Source organism: Malus domestica, chromosome 10 (assembly GCF_042453785.1).
Source record: "Malus domestica chromosome 10, GDT2T_hap1".
Taxonomy (NCBI): domain Eukaryota; kingdom Viridiplantae; phylum Streptophyta; class Magnoliopsida; order Rosales; family Rosaceae; genus Malus; species Malus domestica.
This window is the reverse complement of record NC_091670.1, coordinates 14,151,936-14,170,216: the sequence shown is the minus strand read 5'-3', so window position 1 is coordinate 14,170,216 and position 18,281 is coordinate 14,151,936. Positions and strand designations below refer to the sequence as shown.

Below are 18,281 nucleotides of genomic sequence, written 5' to 3'. Positions count from 1 at the left end.
GTCAATAGTCCTAATAGCTTAGGGATGTGGTGAGAATCTTTATTCTTTCTTGCATAATTTAGGGTTGGAATAAACAAACTTTTATTCTTTCAGTACAGTTTAGGGCAATCCAAGGATTAGTGGAAAAAAAAATAAAAAAATAAAAAAACTTGATTTGTACACTAAAAAGAGAATAGGTGAACTTAATTGGGAGGTCTAGTGACACCAATTATATGGAATAGCTTAAAATAGAGGACAAGTAATATGAGAATTAAACTATTAAAATAATATGTCAAACGACATATATAGGAAATAGCAAAGCGTAATGATGTGAGTTTCACTTGTTTATTTAATTAAAAACTTGCCATTGGATCCCAACATCTTTTGTTTACTTTTAAGATAAATGAAAAGATGAGGATGAATTGAATAGTAATTAAGAATGTGAGAATAACTAAATGCTCTCTATTGCTGGTTATACTTAAACTCAAGAAAACAATGTTAGATAACTTGACCTTTCTTGCAACTCAAGGGGCATTCTTACATTACTATGAAGTTGTTATTTGCTCGATACGATGATGTAGTGTGCATATGACTACGTTGAAGGGGTGTTAGAGCAAGTAAACGCTCCTCTTTACCACTATGTCTACAATTAAACTCTTAGAAACAATGTTAGATAACTTGACCTTTCATTCATTTCAAGGAGCACTCTTATATCACGCTGAAGTTTTTATCTCTTCATTAATGACTAGACTGAAGGACTGTGAGAGCAAGTAAACGTTCTTTACCGCTATAGCTACAATTAATTCAAGCAAACAATGTTGGATAACTTGACCTTCCTTGTAATTCTAGGCATTCTCAAATTAGTATCAAGCAGTTATATGTTTAATTCAATGATGTTGTGTGCAAATTTAGAATTTATATAAAAAAATTAAAAAAATTAAAAAAACATGTGGGAATAACATCTTCTCATGTTTTTTGTTTTTCCTTTTTGTTCTACCACCACCAATCAAAAACCAGAGAAGGGCTGCGTTGGAAAGATCATATGGGAGTTGCTATCTCACCCATATCATGACATGTGAGACTGTCAAGCATGCTCCTTATTTGGACAGATAAAACATTTAACTCATTTTGCATAAAAGAAAGAAAAAAAAAACTTATAAAAGTGTCTGCCACATTTGACTAATGTGGAAATATGAAACTTTTTCCATCAATTATCATCCACTCATCCCTCTTTACAAGTGAATGAGATTGGCCACCCACAGCCCCAAGCAAAAGAAATATTAGTTATTATCTGTAAAGTATTTTTTGTTTTTAATACAAGGATGTATTTACCGTTGTGAAATTTGAATTAAGCAATACAATATGTAAAGTCATAATAATTTAGTATCGAATTAGTCATTCCGAAAAAAAAGATAATACTAAACTGTAATGCTAATTGACGTTATACTAATGCAAAGAGATTAAAATCTTTTTTTTCTTGCATTTTTAATTTAAAAGATGACAAATCTGAGTAACATGAGATGTCTACAAGACATACGCATAAAACAAGCTCTCCCTAATATAAATGCAAACATCTCCATGTGGATTCTAACTGTATGCAAGTAAATCCACAAATTTAAAAAGGGTTTATAATTACGGCATCCTTTCAACCTTCATTGCCATGCTGAAACATGTTTAACAGTTAGCAACATAACCCTTTTGCATCTTTCACTCACTGGTAGTAGTATTATTAGTAGTACTGCTCCTACACTTCTCTCTATCTAATTAGCTCTAATGGATCCTAGAATCTCCTTCTCCAATGACTTTGCAGACACTCAACAGGCCATCAAGCACGAATCAAGCTACCGGGAAGCGCCCGTCTCATCGGATTTCGAATTCTCCGTGGACAACTTTGGTATGATCTCGGCGGACGAGATCATATTCAAGGGCACATTGTTGCCCTTAAAGGATAATGGTGCCAACAACCAGCTAGGGAATAAGACTACTACTTTGAGAGATGAGCTACTTGCTGATGATGAGGATTATGGGGATGTGTTGCCAAGAGCAACAAATAGTTTGAACAGATGGAAGGAGCGTTTGGGGCTCAAGAGGGCTCAAATTGTTCAAAAAAATGGCGATAGAGGTCATTCGGTTTTGGAGAGGATTGCTGAAGAGAGGAGGCCTGTGTTTGTTCATGAGGCTGTGCTTATTAGCAAGGAAAGCCAGGTAAGTTAAGATGCATTTTTTTTCATTTATTATTCAGTTTTTTTTTTTTTTTTTTATCTGTCCATTTGGTGTTTTTATGTAACACGGAAACCAATTGAAATCCTCTAATCTACGATTTGTGGTTTACAGGAATTTCTATTTGGAGGGTTCAATTGCAGAGATGATGGAATCTGATGATATGGAAAGTTGGTATTTTTATGCAAGGAAAATTAATTCCTGCTAACTTTTAAGGTATATTGATATTAGAGAGTGGTTTTTATGAGGAATTGTATGAGTTTTAGGGTTTGGCGCAATTCCCAGTTCTATTTTTTTTTTTCTCCATTTATTTCTAGACAACATTTTCATCCTCTCTCCTCCAAAGAAGTAGAAGATGATGAACAAGAAGAAGAAGGTATATTTGGCTGTTCCATTTTGTACAAGTGTATGCAGTTGATGGAGAAGTTCTATGAGTTTTTATGTAATTAAATCTACAGTGTTGATCTATCTGATTGTGGTTTATTTTGTTTCACATTATAATTCCTTAAAAGTTGGCCCAAATGATCATTTTTCAAATTTTAATTCCTGAAATGGTCAATTTTAAGTATGTTGTCGATACTTTTCACTAGGTCATAAATATTTAGTTTTATTCAGTTCAACAACTGAAATTCGATTTTAAATCATTTAAACCGGTTTTTCTCTTTTCTTCTCTTTTATCTTTGTAAAGTATCTCAAATGCCCAAGTAATGCTACGTTACATTAAAGGTTAGTAGTATTAGCATTGTCCTACATGATCCTTTGGAACCTGTGATGCATAAATACATAGGCATCCCTTTTTTGTAAGCCCTCATGTCATGGGAATTGATCAAGTGGGTGCTAGTAGCACCGTGCTACTGAACTTTCCAACCAAATGGCCACCCTCTTCAAGGAAGAATCACGAAATGATGGATCCCTAGGCTCTTGACCACGGTGCAACTTTGGCGGAATTGCACTTGTCATCCACCTGGTTTAGGACCGTGAATCGGCCCAAACGATTTCAGTTCGGCTTGTTTAAATTCGCATTCTATGTCGAACAAGCGCTTGAACAAAATATTAAAAGGAAAACTAACGAAAAATCTAAAAAAAAATTCAGTTTTAATGAAAAAGGACAAATAAATATGTAGTGAATAGTACCAGGCAAAGGTAAAAATATGGTTTTTCGTTAAAAATGAACAGTACCAGTAGCATTTTGTTAAAACTCCCAATATTAAACTAGTTAGAAAAATGAACCAAGCTTGAGTTTTGATATTTTGGGCTCATAAAGTTCCTAAACAAATTGTATCTTTTACAAGACTTGTACAACTTGACTTATTCGTTAAAACTTGACTCGTAAATGATCCTTTATCTTTTTTACCAATCCGATCAATTGTCCTTAGGGAAAGAATCAAGAATAATCATATACTTTTGAAGATAAAAATATATTGTTTTGCACTACAATTTGGAGTCTACGACAATGTTTGGACGTGGGTATCATATAATTATTATATTTATCTTTAGGATTAAGTACTTAAAATCCTTCAATCTTTTGGTGTTATTCCAAATTAGTCTCAATCTCTCCAAATATTTCAAAAGAATACCCAACATATAGGAAATATCACTTCCGTTAGGTCCTAATAAGCTAGGAGAACCGTTAACTACTTACGTGGCATTCATCGTCATGTTTTTAATGACGTGGACAAATCCCATGAAGCAATTATTAATGACATAGAATTCATAGTCAAATTAGTCTCAACCATCTGAAAGTCCTCTTTAAAAGTTGTTTCAACAAATTTGGGAGCACTCTAGCATTTAAAAGAACTATATGTATAGGACTAATCCATATAGGATTTGGTTTGTACAACAACATTCACAAGGAATACATGCACAAATCAGTAAATGACCGAGTCTAACAAGTGCTTCTGCTGATCACTCTTGGACTGTGTACTAGAAAGTCATTGGTTCATCAAATATGACACCACTCTAATATCTTCAGTTTACAAGACTTGATATTTTCAGTATGCAGTATTTGCTGGCATACTGAATTGGTCAATGAGTCAAATCTTGTAATCATGTGCTTTCTTAAAAATATAAGGGAATGAGGAAGCTCACCCCACTAATGGCATGTTTACTAATCCGTAATTAGATTGAGGAGAATAGAATAAAGGAGGATTAGATTGAGGAAGAATTAGAATCAGAATCTTGTGGAAGTTATTTACTAAACTATTAGGAATCAGAGTATGAATGATTCTAATTCCATAAAAGCTATTTAATGAATACCCTTGAATCGGAATTAAAACCAATATAGTTACTAAATTGTCCATGTTCTAAATAAGTTCATTTATATGATAGGTGATAACTTCAATTTCCTTAACAACATATAAATAATAAAAACTTTCCACCTCTAATCCATAATTTTTTTTGACCGTTTTCCACCTCTTTAAAACCTGAATTTTTTTTATCTGGAAAAATGACCTATTTTGTGGGATTCTCGCTCTGCAATTAAGCGTTTCTCAAACAGCTATAAATACGCCCTAGACAGACTTTAATTTCTCTAACTGCCTTTGTTTAGGCCATCATTTCCAAACTGCTATAAATACACCCCAAGGAACCTCCCACCAAGCAATCCAATTCCTCCAAAAGGAGGAGCCGAATTCCATTTTTCATGTGGCCCCTCACAGTCTTAATTCCTGTGTCTTAGTAAACATAAAAACGATCCATAATCGGAATCGAACTCCTTATTTTCATTCCGAGTACGGGTGCACAAACACGCCTTAAGACCCAATACAAGAGGAAACTTGAAATGTTCGGATTCGCTACTCCTCATATTACCAATTGATTTTATGGTGAAACCTCAACTTCATATTTTAATATGAGTTGTTCATGTTGTCGCCTGGTTTTCGTATAGAGCAATCAAAGCATTGTTCTCCGCATTAACATCAAGATACTCAATCGCCCCCTACTCCCAAGCGTCGGTTGGAGATCAAATCATTAACTTGCCAAACACGTATCTGCAGCTGTTAATTCTTTCTCCGGGCTAAACTAATGTACGAATAGCTGAATGAATGATTTGTTCAAGAAAGATACGAAACAGACTTATAAAAACCAAGAAAAAAGATTACGAGGAGAAGATCCTATCACAAAGCCACAACAAATCTTGCTGACTAACTAGCAACCTTGCTCCTTGAGATGCAATAATTGAATGAATAAATATTTACAACAGACAGAAAGCTAAGAATTATGGGCACTATTTGGACATTTACATTTTGTACAAAACTACCTGATCGTCTTGCTCCAATGGAAAGAATCCGGTAACTCTACACCTGCAATTGATAGACCAAGCGTAACTACCTTGTAAATCAAGCCACATTTATAAAATGAAAAGAAATCCTGTAGATAGATATTTTTACTATAGCAGTTTCTCTGTTTCCCGTTATCTAACAAAGGCGATGGGAAATTATAGTTACATAGGCTTGGTCATGAGCAACTGACATCATTATCGTTCATAATAAATCAAATCCGATTTGAGAGACAGACACCCACACACTCACACAAACGTGTTTTGCAAAAACCTTTATTTAACATGGACAGAAAGATCAACTCACATGATACGTAAGTTCTAACGCAAGAATAGATGGCTCATTACTGATCTCCTCTTCTCCAGGAATACAACTAGTTCAATATTTCAGTCGTGAGTTTAATCACCTACAGTAAAAGAAAAAAACAACAACAACAAACACAGTAAGCTACCAATCTGGGATGTGCTGTGTGATAGATCTGCAAGAAATATTCAGCTCAAAAGATAGCAGTATTAATCAGAGAATTATTTGACTGAACCATTAGTTTTGTTCCCTTGGATGAGGGGGACCCTGATATTTCTCAATGGACTCTTTCTTTCGCTCAGGATCAAGGCTGCACACACGAGCGCCACATTAAATCTTGGTTTTTGAAATTAGTGTCAAATATATTATGAAATGATTGTATATTGTCATAATGAACAAAACAAAATAAAGAATACAGGAGTAACCTATTTCTGATGCCAAGAAGAGCACAATGCACAGCACTAGCACAAGCAGTAGCCGGAGCTATAGCAGCTGCAGGAACTGCCCGAACAGCAGTTGTCAAAGCTGATGTTGCACCAGCTCCACGCTGGTATTTTTTCAGGGGAGTCTGGACCAAGGCAGAAGCAGATTTCCCCAGGCCATCACTAAGGCTTTCATAAGCCTGTCAAAGAGAGACAATTAACTTGTTTTCAGGATCATTTTCTTTTATATCAAGTTTGATCCCAACAGAACAGCTCTGGATTGAAATTTCAGAGTTTGAAAGACCTACAATTTTACTCCCCCACTGTTGGGAGTTTAGGACAACTATTTCTAAATATTTGCAAGCAACCAAGGTTGGTATATTCACCTGATGAATTCCTTCTTGAGCATCTTTAGGTTGATTTGATCGAACATTGGTTTTCATTTTATGTGCTGCAGACCATGACGCAGAAGGAATGCCTGTAAGTAAATATTCCCCTTGGAGCAAAATATCATGAGTCCCAGCGGCCAAATGTACTCCAAGTCCAACAGCTTCAACAGAAATACTTCTAAGAAATGCAATTATACCTGGAAGCAAGTAGACTGTCATGAATACTAAATTATTTAATTAATGAAAATATGCCAGTGACAAGTGATAACACGGCTTTATATACTATTGAATAACCAGAAAGAACCCAATTATCTAAACTCAGTTAATTGACACTGAAGTTCGATATATACCTTGAGTCAAGGATCAAATTTAAGAGCTATTTTGTTTATTTTGTTTTATTGTTTTTACATAGTTCAACAAAAATACGAACACCTAAACTGGCATGCACATGTTTACATTGAATGAATTCAACTTACCTCTTTGCATTCCCTTAAGTAGTCTCTTGTCTTTCTTATAACTCTCAATTGGCAAAGAAACCAACTTCCTTGCACCAGAACTAACTGCTACCAATGACCGAATGGTTGGAAGACCTTGCAGTATTTTACAAACCTACATAAATACAGTAACTTGTTATAAATACACTAGCATTTGAAAGGGGGCAGAATTCCAAAAAAAAAGTAAAGGTAAAGTCATTAAAACCTGATTTTGAGAAATATATTCTAGCCACTCTCCTACAATTGTCTCACATACGCTACCCCAGCCATACATACCAACAGCATGAACATGCTTAAGCTGTAGCTCAACGCCCTGGATTTATTTGTGAAAGTATGGCCAATAAGTTCCTCAGTAAATTTCAATGAAAAGAAGAATTTAAACACAGGCAATGGAACACAAAGATCAGATAATTAGATACCAAGATTTTGAAAGAGATGCACAACAAGATGAACAATATGACTGAGTGGCAGAAAAAAACCAAAAAAGGAAATCTCAATTGCTTACAAATTTATAAATATTGCACTTCTTAAAAGTTTTAAAAGTTATATCCCACTTCATTGAAGTTTTTAGAGCTATAAAAATATGTACTTGTTTGTGTGCATGGGGTATATACATTTATATCGAGTGGGCTTCATTCAAACCGTTCTGTTTACTTTATTAATCCCAGAATTACAGACCTCTAGTAAATGGTATATGCAAATTTTCCAAGCTTTTTATAAAAGAAAAATGAAACTAAAACTCCAATTTCTTGAATCAAATTGACAGATAGGACAAGCAGCATCAAATAAAGACACAAAAAAAAAAAAAAAAAAAAAACCCATTAAAATTTTTAGATCGATAGCTAAACTTTGCATGCTGGATAGGAAAAATAAAAAGGAAAACTAATGAAAAGGGCTTGAAAACTTTGAGTTTTAATGATAAGGACAAAATAAAGGGTAAAGTGAATAGTACCAGGATTGACTTTTTAGTGTAAAAATGTGGTTTTTCGTTAAAGTGAACAGTACAGGGTGCTTTTCGTTAAAGTTCCCAAAATAAAAAGGTCAGAAGTTAATGACAACCAAACAGAAGTGGCAGAATCATGGAGTCATGGTTTACATGGAAGAACAATAAAAATCATGGGAAGCAATACCAGGAGCAAAGAATAGTATCCTTAATGAGATTATGTAACAATTTTCTCTCTTTTCACAATCAGCTCTACAAGGACGAATAAGTATCAAGTATAGCCTTTTTATACCCTTGTACATAACCTCACAATGTCAATATAAGAAGCAAACCATTTACCTTCCATGGGACAAGATTTACAAGTTCTACATACTTCCCGCCTCTTAATGCTGCCAGATCAACGCAGCTGGGACTGTAGTCAACCCGAACTAGAATAGGCCATATATCGAACTTCTGAAGGGGAAAAAACGAAAATGTAAGCAGTTTGAGCATGTATTTTCACATCATCATTTAGAAAAATCACAGGGCATAAATTCTAAAAATGAACATATTGAAAATTGACTTAATCAGAGCAACCTAGAAATGCACAAGCAGCAAAGACAACAAATTGGATGTCAGCTTGCTTCACTATTCTCATTTCTAATAAAGAACCATCAACTAATCAGTGTCAAAATACTCACAGCCTACATAGAGCTGTCTGCGAGTTGAAAAGAGACACAAACTAGTGCGTCCCTTCACATACTTTACATATAAGAGCATAAAAATTTACGGGCATCACCTCCTACCTGAGCACCAGTTCTCAGGATCCATTATCCCATGAATTTCATTGACTATTTCTGTGAACTACGCAGAAAAATTTGATACCACTCTTTTGTATGTATTTTTCTATTTTCCCATTCGTTTTTCTTCCTTTTGAAACAAAGAGGATATAATCATTACAATGGAGATTGGCTTCGAACATGCCCAATGGGAATACATGTTTGAGGACATCAGCAGTCTCAAAAAAAGAAAATAATGCAGTTGACCCAATTTACTGGGAAAAGGCAAGTTTAAAATGTTATTATCCAAATTATTGGAGGATATATATAGTAACAAACTATCTAGATCAAGTATGAAACCAAATACAATAAGTCAAATATGAATGCTGCAAATCTACTGCCTACAATCTGTATTTACTCTTTAGAATCAACTCTATTAATTACATGAGATTTCTTGCTTGATCTTTAATCAAAGAATTCTGCTTCAACTAATATCAGCCAACAAAGCTTAACCATACAAGACTGATATTTCCCATGCAAACACACATAAAGCTGAAAGTTACATTTAGGTTGAAAGCTAAAACTCAAAGAACACCAGGGAGAAGGAAACAACTTGCCTGAAAATAAGGAAGAAATGCCTCCTCTCCAATGATACGCCCTGCAACATCATTACTTTTTACTGGCAAGATTTTTGAACCATCAGCATCTTGACGATCACCCGAAGACTGATCAGTTGAAGAGCTCTTGGCCGCAAAGAAGTTAATGAGAAAATCAAGTTGGGACTGATGAAGATGCAATCGCATGGGAAGGAGTGCAACACGTAACCTAAAAGGAAAGAATATAAGAACCAAGACTCAAATAATACTGTTACATCACCATCAATCAAGCAGATTTGTAAAAGCAACTTAACCATGCGCTAATTATAATATAAAGCAGAGGGAATACCGATACTCTTCAAGAGGAGTTAAAGGATCTGGTCTGACAGATTCTAAGTCCATCTTGAATGCTTTTGAAGATGATTTTCGAGGTCGGTCCTTTGAATGATAATATCCGAGTACCTTCCAAACAAAAAAGGTAAAAGATAATTAATCAATTTTGTAAAGCACAAAAAGTAAAATTTTGGTGTGAAAGCATATAGCACGTTTACCAGTTTCCAAGGAGCATCTTTGCTCCTGTCATATACATAGAAATCTTGAACTGAAAGATAAAGCTTAGATACACAGATTCCACCGACAGGAAAAATGTCATACTGAAACTCCATTCCGGATACTGCAAGCTCTAAACATACAGTAGCATCCCTTCCACTAAAATCCACTGATCGCTGACCAGTTGCTCTAGAATCGTGCCAGTCTGACCCAGAAAGCATTCTCCACCTAACATCAATGTTCTTAAGAAGTACACATCCAATGGCTTTTCCAAAATCATTGCACTTTGTACCTTCAATAAAAGGAAGATTGTCTTCTACAGATTCTTTCAGACTATTTTCACTCGCTTCGGGAATGTGGTCTTCTAAAACTCGAATGGAAGTACCATACCATCCATTACTTTCTCCTCCAACATCTCCATTTATGAAATTCTTGGATTTGCATTTTAGAATCTCATGGGATGATTGTCTGTTGGCAGATAATTCCAAGAGAGGCCGTAAATCAGATAAACAATACCCTTCTATTAACTCCAGAACATTACCTTCTTGTAGAAATGATGTTTGACTACTTTCCAACTCTGATTCAGGCACTGACGCATCATAAGGTGCACCAAGCGAGAGAATATCAGGAGTTGCAATGCTCGAATAATGAGCCTCTCCAAGGTCTTGATCAAATGAGATACAAATTTGTGACTCAGAATGGCAGGTCTGATTCTTATCCGAGAGAAATGCATCATCACATATCTCATCCATTAACCCAACCAACTGAGTTTCACTCTCTGTAACTGCACCAGAAGTGTGCAATTGAGAAGTTGCTTGTAAAGAATCACTACCACAGCTCCTTGCTTCATCATGAAAACCTCTGCTCTCTTGTTCCTGCTGCACCTTATTCCATCTAGTCTGCAAGTGCACGACTGATTCCTCCACATCAGGGGCAAATAGCTGTTGAAGTTGGGCAGCTAAACGAAACAGACTGGACATGGTGTCATGGCAAGTTTCCACATAGATATGAGATTTTGAACATTCTACCTCCCAGAGAAGGCCATTATTACAATTAGTTCTCAAAATTGCTTCAACCAGTGCCTCCCTGGCAACTTTAACAAACCCAATCTTGTGTAGATGTTCTACACTATAAATGCCACCAACATCCTCAGGCTTTGACATTACACGGAGAAGAAGCCCAAGATCTTGCACTCTAATTCTGTAATCAGTTTCCACTGAGCCAGCCCTCGTTGAGTTTGAAAGATTCAAGGAAGATGCAGCCAAAAGACAAGAAACATGTTCCTCACCCATCTCTTCCTTGACATATGAAAAAATGGGCTCTGAAGCTTCACTCCTTATCACCACATTCTTGAGGTAGGGCTCATAGCTTAATCCAATATCAACCAAGTTAAGAACAAAGGAAGATCCGCGAGATGCACTACATTCATCCATTTTGTTACACTTGTCCACTTCAATTTCAGAAGGAATAATGAAAAAGGAGCATAGTGCATCTGCCCAATCCAAGCGACCACCTAATGCAACAATTGTGGCACATCTGACAGTTACAGATGTAGAACTATGGAAACTTTTGGGATCCCACAAATGTACAATATCAGAACCAGCTAGCCTGGAGGATAATGCATTAGAGCCCCCTCCATCACCGCGTTTCAATGTTGAGTTGCTGCACGCAATCAGAAGAAACTCCTGATCAGGAACACCAGTTACAGAACCCCACAATTTGCCTTCACCATGGGCCAGCCAGAAAAAATTGGCACCTGATATACCCCCAATATTGGAGACAGAAAGCATATCTAGCTTCTGAATTTTCAGTTTTAGCTGATGCCACGAACCAGGAAGTTCACTCTGTATTGAGCTTTTGACAATCTCCTTTACATCCAGGCTAATCAAAATTTCAACAAAATCACATTTAACAAGGATAGATGTCTGAGACGCGGAAGATGCTTCCTTAACATTGACTGAACCACAATCCGTGTTTAAGTCATTTATCATTTGATCTAAAAGACAATATAAACCTTCATATTGAGAATAGTCTAGGTTTATTGAAACAGAGGGTAGACAAACACATAGGAAAAACGCAGAGCTCAAGATAATCTCCTGTCGAGTTTGGGAATTCAAATCTTGCAAATCTTTCACAGTTGATACTGAAGCACATTCATGATCTTTTCCGACAAATTTAGAAATGCTCCTTGATTCCTCAAAACCAGCTAAGCACTTGGCTTTCTTTGCTATCCAAGGACCAGTCACATAACCCTCCTGCCAAAGCATACTAATAACAGAAAGAAGGCCTGTACTATTGCTGACTGACATTATATTTTTCGCAGCAAATGTCTGCCTCTGCATGTTTCCAGAGCTGATTCCAGCAATATTCTTGCTTGCAGGACTAACAAGGAAAGTGTCCAGATTACCAACATTCAAATGTAAAGAATGTGTGGCTGTTGAAGAATACCTTTTATCTGACCTTGCATCTAAAGTTGGGCCACGGTCTTGAACACCTTTGTTAAAATTTGATGGTGAAGAAAACTCAAGAGCAATAAATTGGTCCCAGGAACAGAAGCCTCTAACATCTTTACCACCTTTATGAAAACAGAGAATTATCCTTGCATTAGGAATCAATATATCACCTCGCAGAATATCTGTTGAAGACAAGGTCTTCACATGGCTAGAAGATCTTCTAAGATCCCCACGAGATGATCCATGCTTCTTATTAGAGATCTCAGAAGGAAACTCAGTCTGATTACCATTCGTTTTGACAGGCTTTCCAACTTCCTTGGACAGTTCTAATAGTGTATTTAGCAAAGAGAAGTCCACCCAAAAAACAAGATGTGGCAGTTTCAGTGAAAATGATGTTGTCCCACATAAACTCACATTTGATGTACTTGAACTCACAGTAAATTGACAGTGAGTAACACCTGAAGTTTTAAGCAATGTAGTTCTGACAACATCATTCTTGTACCCAAATGGAACCTCTTCAAATGAATCTTCAGAAGATGAGGAATGCAGAGGAAGGACACTTTGAACATCAGCTTGAAGATGTTGAACCGAAAGAGTACGGGCATTAATATTGGTATTAGACCCTTGAAAGCCAAACTCAAAGGTATCTTCTTTGTAACTTGAGTAATTAGCAACCTCGATATACTTCATTGTTCCGTTGAACCTTATCTCTTGAGGGCATACCTGTGGACCTTATCAGATGTTTCAAGTTAGTGTTGCTGACAATCATGTAGAACCAGATAACAAGTATATATCATAGATATCAAACTCAAAAGCTAAAATGCTCACCAAGCACAGGTATTACCTGCGTAACAAGAAGGATGTCTCGGCACTCTGCACCTAGGTACAGAACATCTGAATCAACCCCCTTAGAATCACAAAAATGCGTCTCTTTTTCATCTTGAAATGAAAATACGACAGAAATCCCAGCTAAAGCTGCTTTAAGATTTGTTTCAACATGCTGCTGTTCTGTAGACAAAGATTCAAATCAAAATTCCAGTGACAAAAGTCTAGAAGAAAATAAAGATACACAGTATGAAAACTTTACTAGCATAGAAAAATACCGGAGACTAACATTTAAAGACTCAACAAATCAAGTGCTTGTATATCTCCAGAAGAAAACTATATTTTCTTGTATTTTTTAACTTTCTTTCATGCTCTTCCTAAATGGAAATGTTAGATATCGTATATCTAAAAGCAATTAAAACATAGTTAATTTTATGCAAAGTTTCAAACTGAGTTCAACAATCTGGGTACAACTTGACACCACAAATATTCCTGACATTTCAATGATTACTGATGCAGTTTTTAAATTTTTATACAATAACTAACCCAAAAAAATATTAAAGTAGATATGCAATTAAGTAATTTACTTTAAAACTTCTAGGTTAATAGGGTTGATATTGCACTACCAGGTGGAACATGCAAAGATCCAGAAGCAAGGCTTGATGCAGCTGTGATAGCAGTGAAAACAGAACACGTCCAGTTCCACATCCCACTGTTACCTAATGCTGATTGGGAACTTCTCATTCCATCAAAACATTCAAAAAACTGATCCACACTGCACAAAGACCAAAACATTCAAAATACAGACAAATAAGATGTGTAAAGTTTGTAACCAAATGAAAAGAAACATATAAAAGATATTAATAAATTAAACAACCCTAGACGTATCTGAAAATTATGTCAACAGCGGTTCCTTGATGAAAACACTGATAGCAGAATTATACTAACCTTGCCTCAAAATCAAGTTCTTCAATACCATCCCTATTATTTTGATGGATGAAAAAGGGTACCCAATCTGATATAATATGTGACCTAGGTAACAGAGCTTCAGCCACTGATTCTTGTAGTGTAAAAGAAGAGGATTGGGTGGGAAAACTACCACAATTTTGGGTCAACTTATCTGCTGTAGAACAAAATGACCTTGGTGAAATACAGTGAGATGTTGAATCAAGATAAACAGAATCTGCTGGTTTGTGATTGCTCCTGTCTTTCACCAGACTTTTATATTTTTCCCAAGCAAGTAAACTCCATTTAATTGTGCTGGGCTGAAATCTTAATTCTACAGGTTCAATAGAAACATCTGCGTCTACTTTACGGATGTCTAAAGACCCATTCTTCCAAGGTATGCTTAATCTTATATTCCCTGAAAATCCACCTCTTTTCCCAACCAATATTGGTGTGGTAGCACCCGGTGGACGGCACCCTGGAAAGAATTCATCAAATGTTCTTTCTGACTGGCACGGAATGCACGTTTGATTATCAGCATCATCCATTTGAAGCAGTTCAAGTGATGCTCCTTGAAACTTGACAAAGTTGGTCAATTGACTAATCCCAAGAAAGTTGTCATATCTTGCATCAGAATTTTGACTATCATCTTCAGAAACACATGTTCCACATTCAGTTTCTAAAATTCGGAGCACCAAGGTTGAGGAACACCCTAATGTCTTTCCATCCTTCTCTAAACAAGGATCAAATGCAACAATTAACCTTTTTATGGTTACGTGGAAGCTCGTGAGAAACCACTTTACCATCTTTGCAATTGCTTTAACACCTTCATGCACATCCCTGGAAGCAGATTTTGCACCATCGTCTGCCATGTCACCATCTAACTTCCCTGGGTTGCCATCCTTATGGATGTTACAACTTTCGACACTAGCTGGTGAGTTATACTCTGCACATGGAATTAACACCAGCTCAAGTTCATCCACTTCAACCTCGCAACCTTTGCCCTTCCAAGACATTCTAACTACCAGGGAGCCAATAGATCCTTCTTTTATTATCAGGGATGCTGCTGCACCGAACTGTGGGGAAAGAAAAGAGTTGCCAAAGAAAACAATTAAACTCTAACAATTCCATGTAAACATCAATTCTGCATATTTCAAAAGGGAGCTGTTATTGGCACTCCAAAATTCTCATATTGCACTTCATACTTTCAATATTTAGAAAGAAAAATACAATTGTAAGGAGTGTCGATTGAGATTTTTGGATTGCTAATAACAGTTTCCATTCAAAACTATAGCTTTGTGTGGAATTATTTTAAAATTCACAAAATCCCTAAACAATTATCAAATCGAGACTACTCCGAATTCGGGTTTCAAACTTCAGCTACCTCAGGTGAGGCAAAATTCACATGTTTAGATAGAAAAACGAGAGTACCATAGTTTTATTTTACTTTTACTTTCTTGGCAGCAAAACACGAGCTAATACAAAACGAAACACAGAAAAGCGCGGGTGCGTACCTTCTGATTAAGAAAATCGACGTTAAGCGCGAGGTCGTTGAGCTGAATGGTGCCCTCGGAGAGCTGGACATCGAGCTGGTCGGCGTCGATGTCGCCCAATATGAATTGCCCCAATTTCTTCTTTAACAGGAACTTGCATACTCTCTTCACGGCCCACCGCGAGAACATCGCCTCCGCTGACTTCGCGATGTTCCACGGAAACATGGCAGCGGACTACGACGACGGCGGAGAAATTCGGAATTGAGTTGGAAATTTGTGGAATTAGGGTTTGGAGATGGGAATTTAGGAGGGTGAAACGGCGAGTTTCGAATTGGGGCCGCTGTTAGGTCGAGGTCGAACCCTCATGAATTTTCAGAAGAAGATTGCTTTTGATAAGGTGTAAGAACGCCAGGGACGATGACGACGACGGTGACGATGACGACGACGGTGACGGTGACGGTGATCGTTAATTTTTTTCTTTCTTTCTTCCTCTTTTTTTACTTTCGCAGATTTTTGGTGCCTGTCCACGTCTCGCGGGAATTTTAATTTCGGCGCGTATGTGTATATATATTGATATATTGATGCTCTTGGTGCCGGCCGTCTCCAACTCTCTTCGTATTTATGTAAACTTCTGTAAGAAGTTGAAGCGAAGAATCTTATTATTCAATGATAAAGTTGCAAATTTTTTTCCACATCTTTAAAAAATAAAAAATTTATCTTGCCTAAAGCTTATTTCTCTTCGCCCACTTAGTACTAAGATATTTTTCTTCACTTATAAATGAGAGGTCTTAAATTTGATTCTTGGATAAAGGTAAATTTGAATCACATTATTGCTAACTCATTGTGAGGTTAAGCTCACCCCCACCCCCACCCCCACCCCCACCCCCACCCCCACCATTTAGTATAACTAATAGCGTTTGTTAAAAAAAAAAACTTATTTCTCTTCGTGTTTTTTAACAAAAACTATTATTTGTATTAACGAGAAGATGGTAGGCTATGTCTCACAATGAGCTAGCAATAATGTGGTCCAAATTCACTTTTAGCGAAAATAGAATCTAAGACCTCTCACTTACAATTGAAAATGAATATCACTAAACCGTAGTACTAAATTATTTTTCTTCATGTTTTAGTTCTCAACGAAATTAATCGACAAGAAATTACATTCATAATTAAAAACAATCCTCAACTTGATAACTCAGGAAGAAATAATGAAATATCAACAAACAGATTGTAAAACTTTCGAGGTAGGTAGGTTTCATAATTCGACACCATTGATATATACACAGTTGATTAATTGAGAGAAAATTGGATTTGTAACTCAACAAAGAGATTAGGGGTGTATTCAATTGGGATCTTGAGATAGTATTCAATCAAGATTTTAAGTGATTTTCTAAAAGTCTAGATGTATCCAATCAAAATTTAAAAAAAAAAAGTTTATAACATTTTAAGTATATTCACTAAGAAATTGATTTTAAAATATTTTAAAAAGTTGGGGAACTCGAGAGAATTTGAGAGATTTTTTAGTGTATTTTAAGTATTCTTAAATCTCACTTCTTCTCCTAAGAATTTGAGATATTCACTCAAAATTTTATATTAAATCTCTAGAAAGCAATTAAACTCCATCAAAAGCTTGAAATTATAAACCTATTAAAATTTCTCAAATTCTAAATTAAATACACCTTACCCCATATTAACTTGATGGCTTGGGAAGAGTTTAGAAGACCCTTTAGGGGTTGGTTGAGTGTATGGTTATGCATACGGAGAAGGATTTGAGAGATAATAAAATTTTAAAGTCATGGTTAAATATATCAAAAAAGAAAAGGATTCCAAAACTATTTAGGAATTGCTTGGTTGAATACAGTTAGTTTGTGTATAAACTATGTGTATCAGATAAATTAAGAATTTATTCAAATTATTTTCTGTGTATGAGCATTTGAACTAAGAAAATTACAGCTCATTTATGTTACAACACTAAGTTGCTATTTTTTTTAAAATAAATGATATTATCTATATTAAGGGACAGTGAGCGGATTTAGCCTCACAATGGATTAGCAATAATGTGGTTCAAATTCGCCTTTGACAAAAATTGAACTTAAGACCTCTCACTTAGAAGTAAACAAATGCCACTAGACCATAGTACAAGTGGCAAATTACTATTTCGTATATTCATTATCCATTTGCAAGTGGTTTATTCTAACTTTCATATGATAAATGTTCTTTTAGACATTGACATTTTCAATAAAAACATTTCATTTACACTATAGGATCAAATTGTATTTACTTGACATGAATTGATTTATTTCTTTTCATAATTTGATCTTTTTTTAAAAGGTAAATAAGAACTTTTGAAAAAAAAAACAACATAAAGCAATGCGGTTCTTCTTTTCCTTTTTCTTTTTCGGAGCGTTTTAATACAGGCACCTCGCTTTGTAATTTTGTTTATTAAACATATATTCTTATTAAGAATTTGATTAAATATTTTTTTCTACGATTTTATTAAAGGTACGTTTAATTACATATAATATTGGTATATTTGAATTTCTGGTACATTTTGTTTCTTGGTACGTTGTGCAAGGGCGCTCGTCAACTCTATGACTTGTCGAGGCTGCTCTTTCATGTGCTCGGCTCATCTATGTT

The 18,281-nt window shown here is 35.7% G+C and overlaps 2 protein-coding genes across 3 annotated transcripts; one reads left to right on the top strand and one right to left on the bottom strand.

Moving 5' to 3' along the window:
- The first annotated feature begins 1,547 nt into the window (after window positions 1–1,547).
- LOC114827578 (uncharacterized) lies at window positions 1,548–2,692 on the top strand. The gene is made up of 2 exons (XM_029109637.2): window positions 1,548–2,184; window positions 2,314–2,692. The coding sequence occupies exons 1-2, from the start codon at window positions 1,753–1,755 to the stop codon at window positions 2,356–2,358; spliced, it is 477 nt and encodes a 158-aa protein (XP_028965470.1). The 5' UTR covers window positions 1,548–1,752; the 3' UTR covers window positions 2,359–2,692.
- Window positions 2,693–5,332: 2,640 nt separating this feature from the next.
- LOC114827579 (autophagy-related protein 2-like) lies at window positions 5,333–16,297 on the bottom strand. 2 transcript variants are annotated; one of them, XM_070805773.1, is made up of 16 exons: window positions 15,666–16,297; window positions 14,155–15,227; window positions 13,833–13,981; window positions 13,226–13,389; window positions 9,931–13,104; window positions 9,729–9,841; window positions 9,401–9,608; window positions 8,365–8,478; window positions 7,288–7,395; window positions 7,065–7,197; window positions 6,586–6,785; window positions 6,203–6,399; window positions 6,013–6,087; window positions 5,781–5,880; window positions 5,586–5,662; window positions 5,333–5,498 (listed from the first exon to the last, which is right to left on the bottom strand). In XM_070805773.1, the coding sequence occupies exons 1-13, from the start codon at window positions 15,867–15,869 to the stop codon at window positions 6,015–6,017; spliced, it is 5,910 nt and encodes a 1,969-aa protein (XP_070661874.1). In that variant the 5' UTR covers window positions 15,870–16,297; the 3' UTR covers window positions 5,333–5,498; window positions 5,586–5,662; window positions 5,781–5,880; window positions 6,013–6,014. The 2 variants fall into 2 exon arrangements, with proteins under 2 accessions (XP_070661874.1, XP_028965471.2); XM_029109638.2 differs by lacking the exon at window positions 5,586–5,662.
- Between the last annotated feature and the right edge of the window lie 1,984 nt (window positions 16,298–18,281).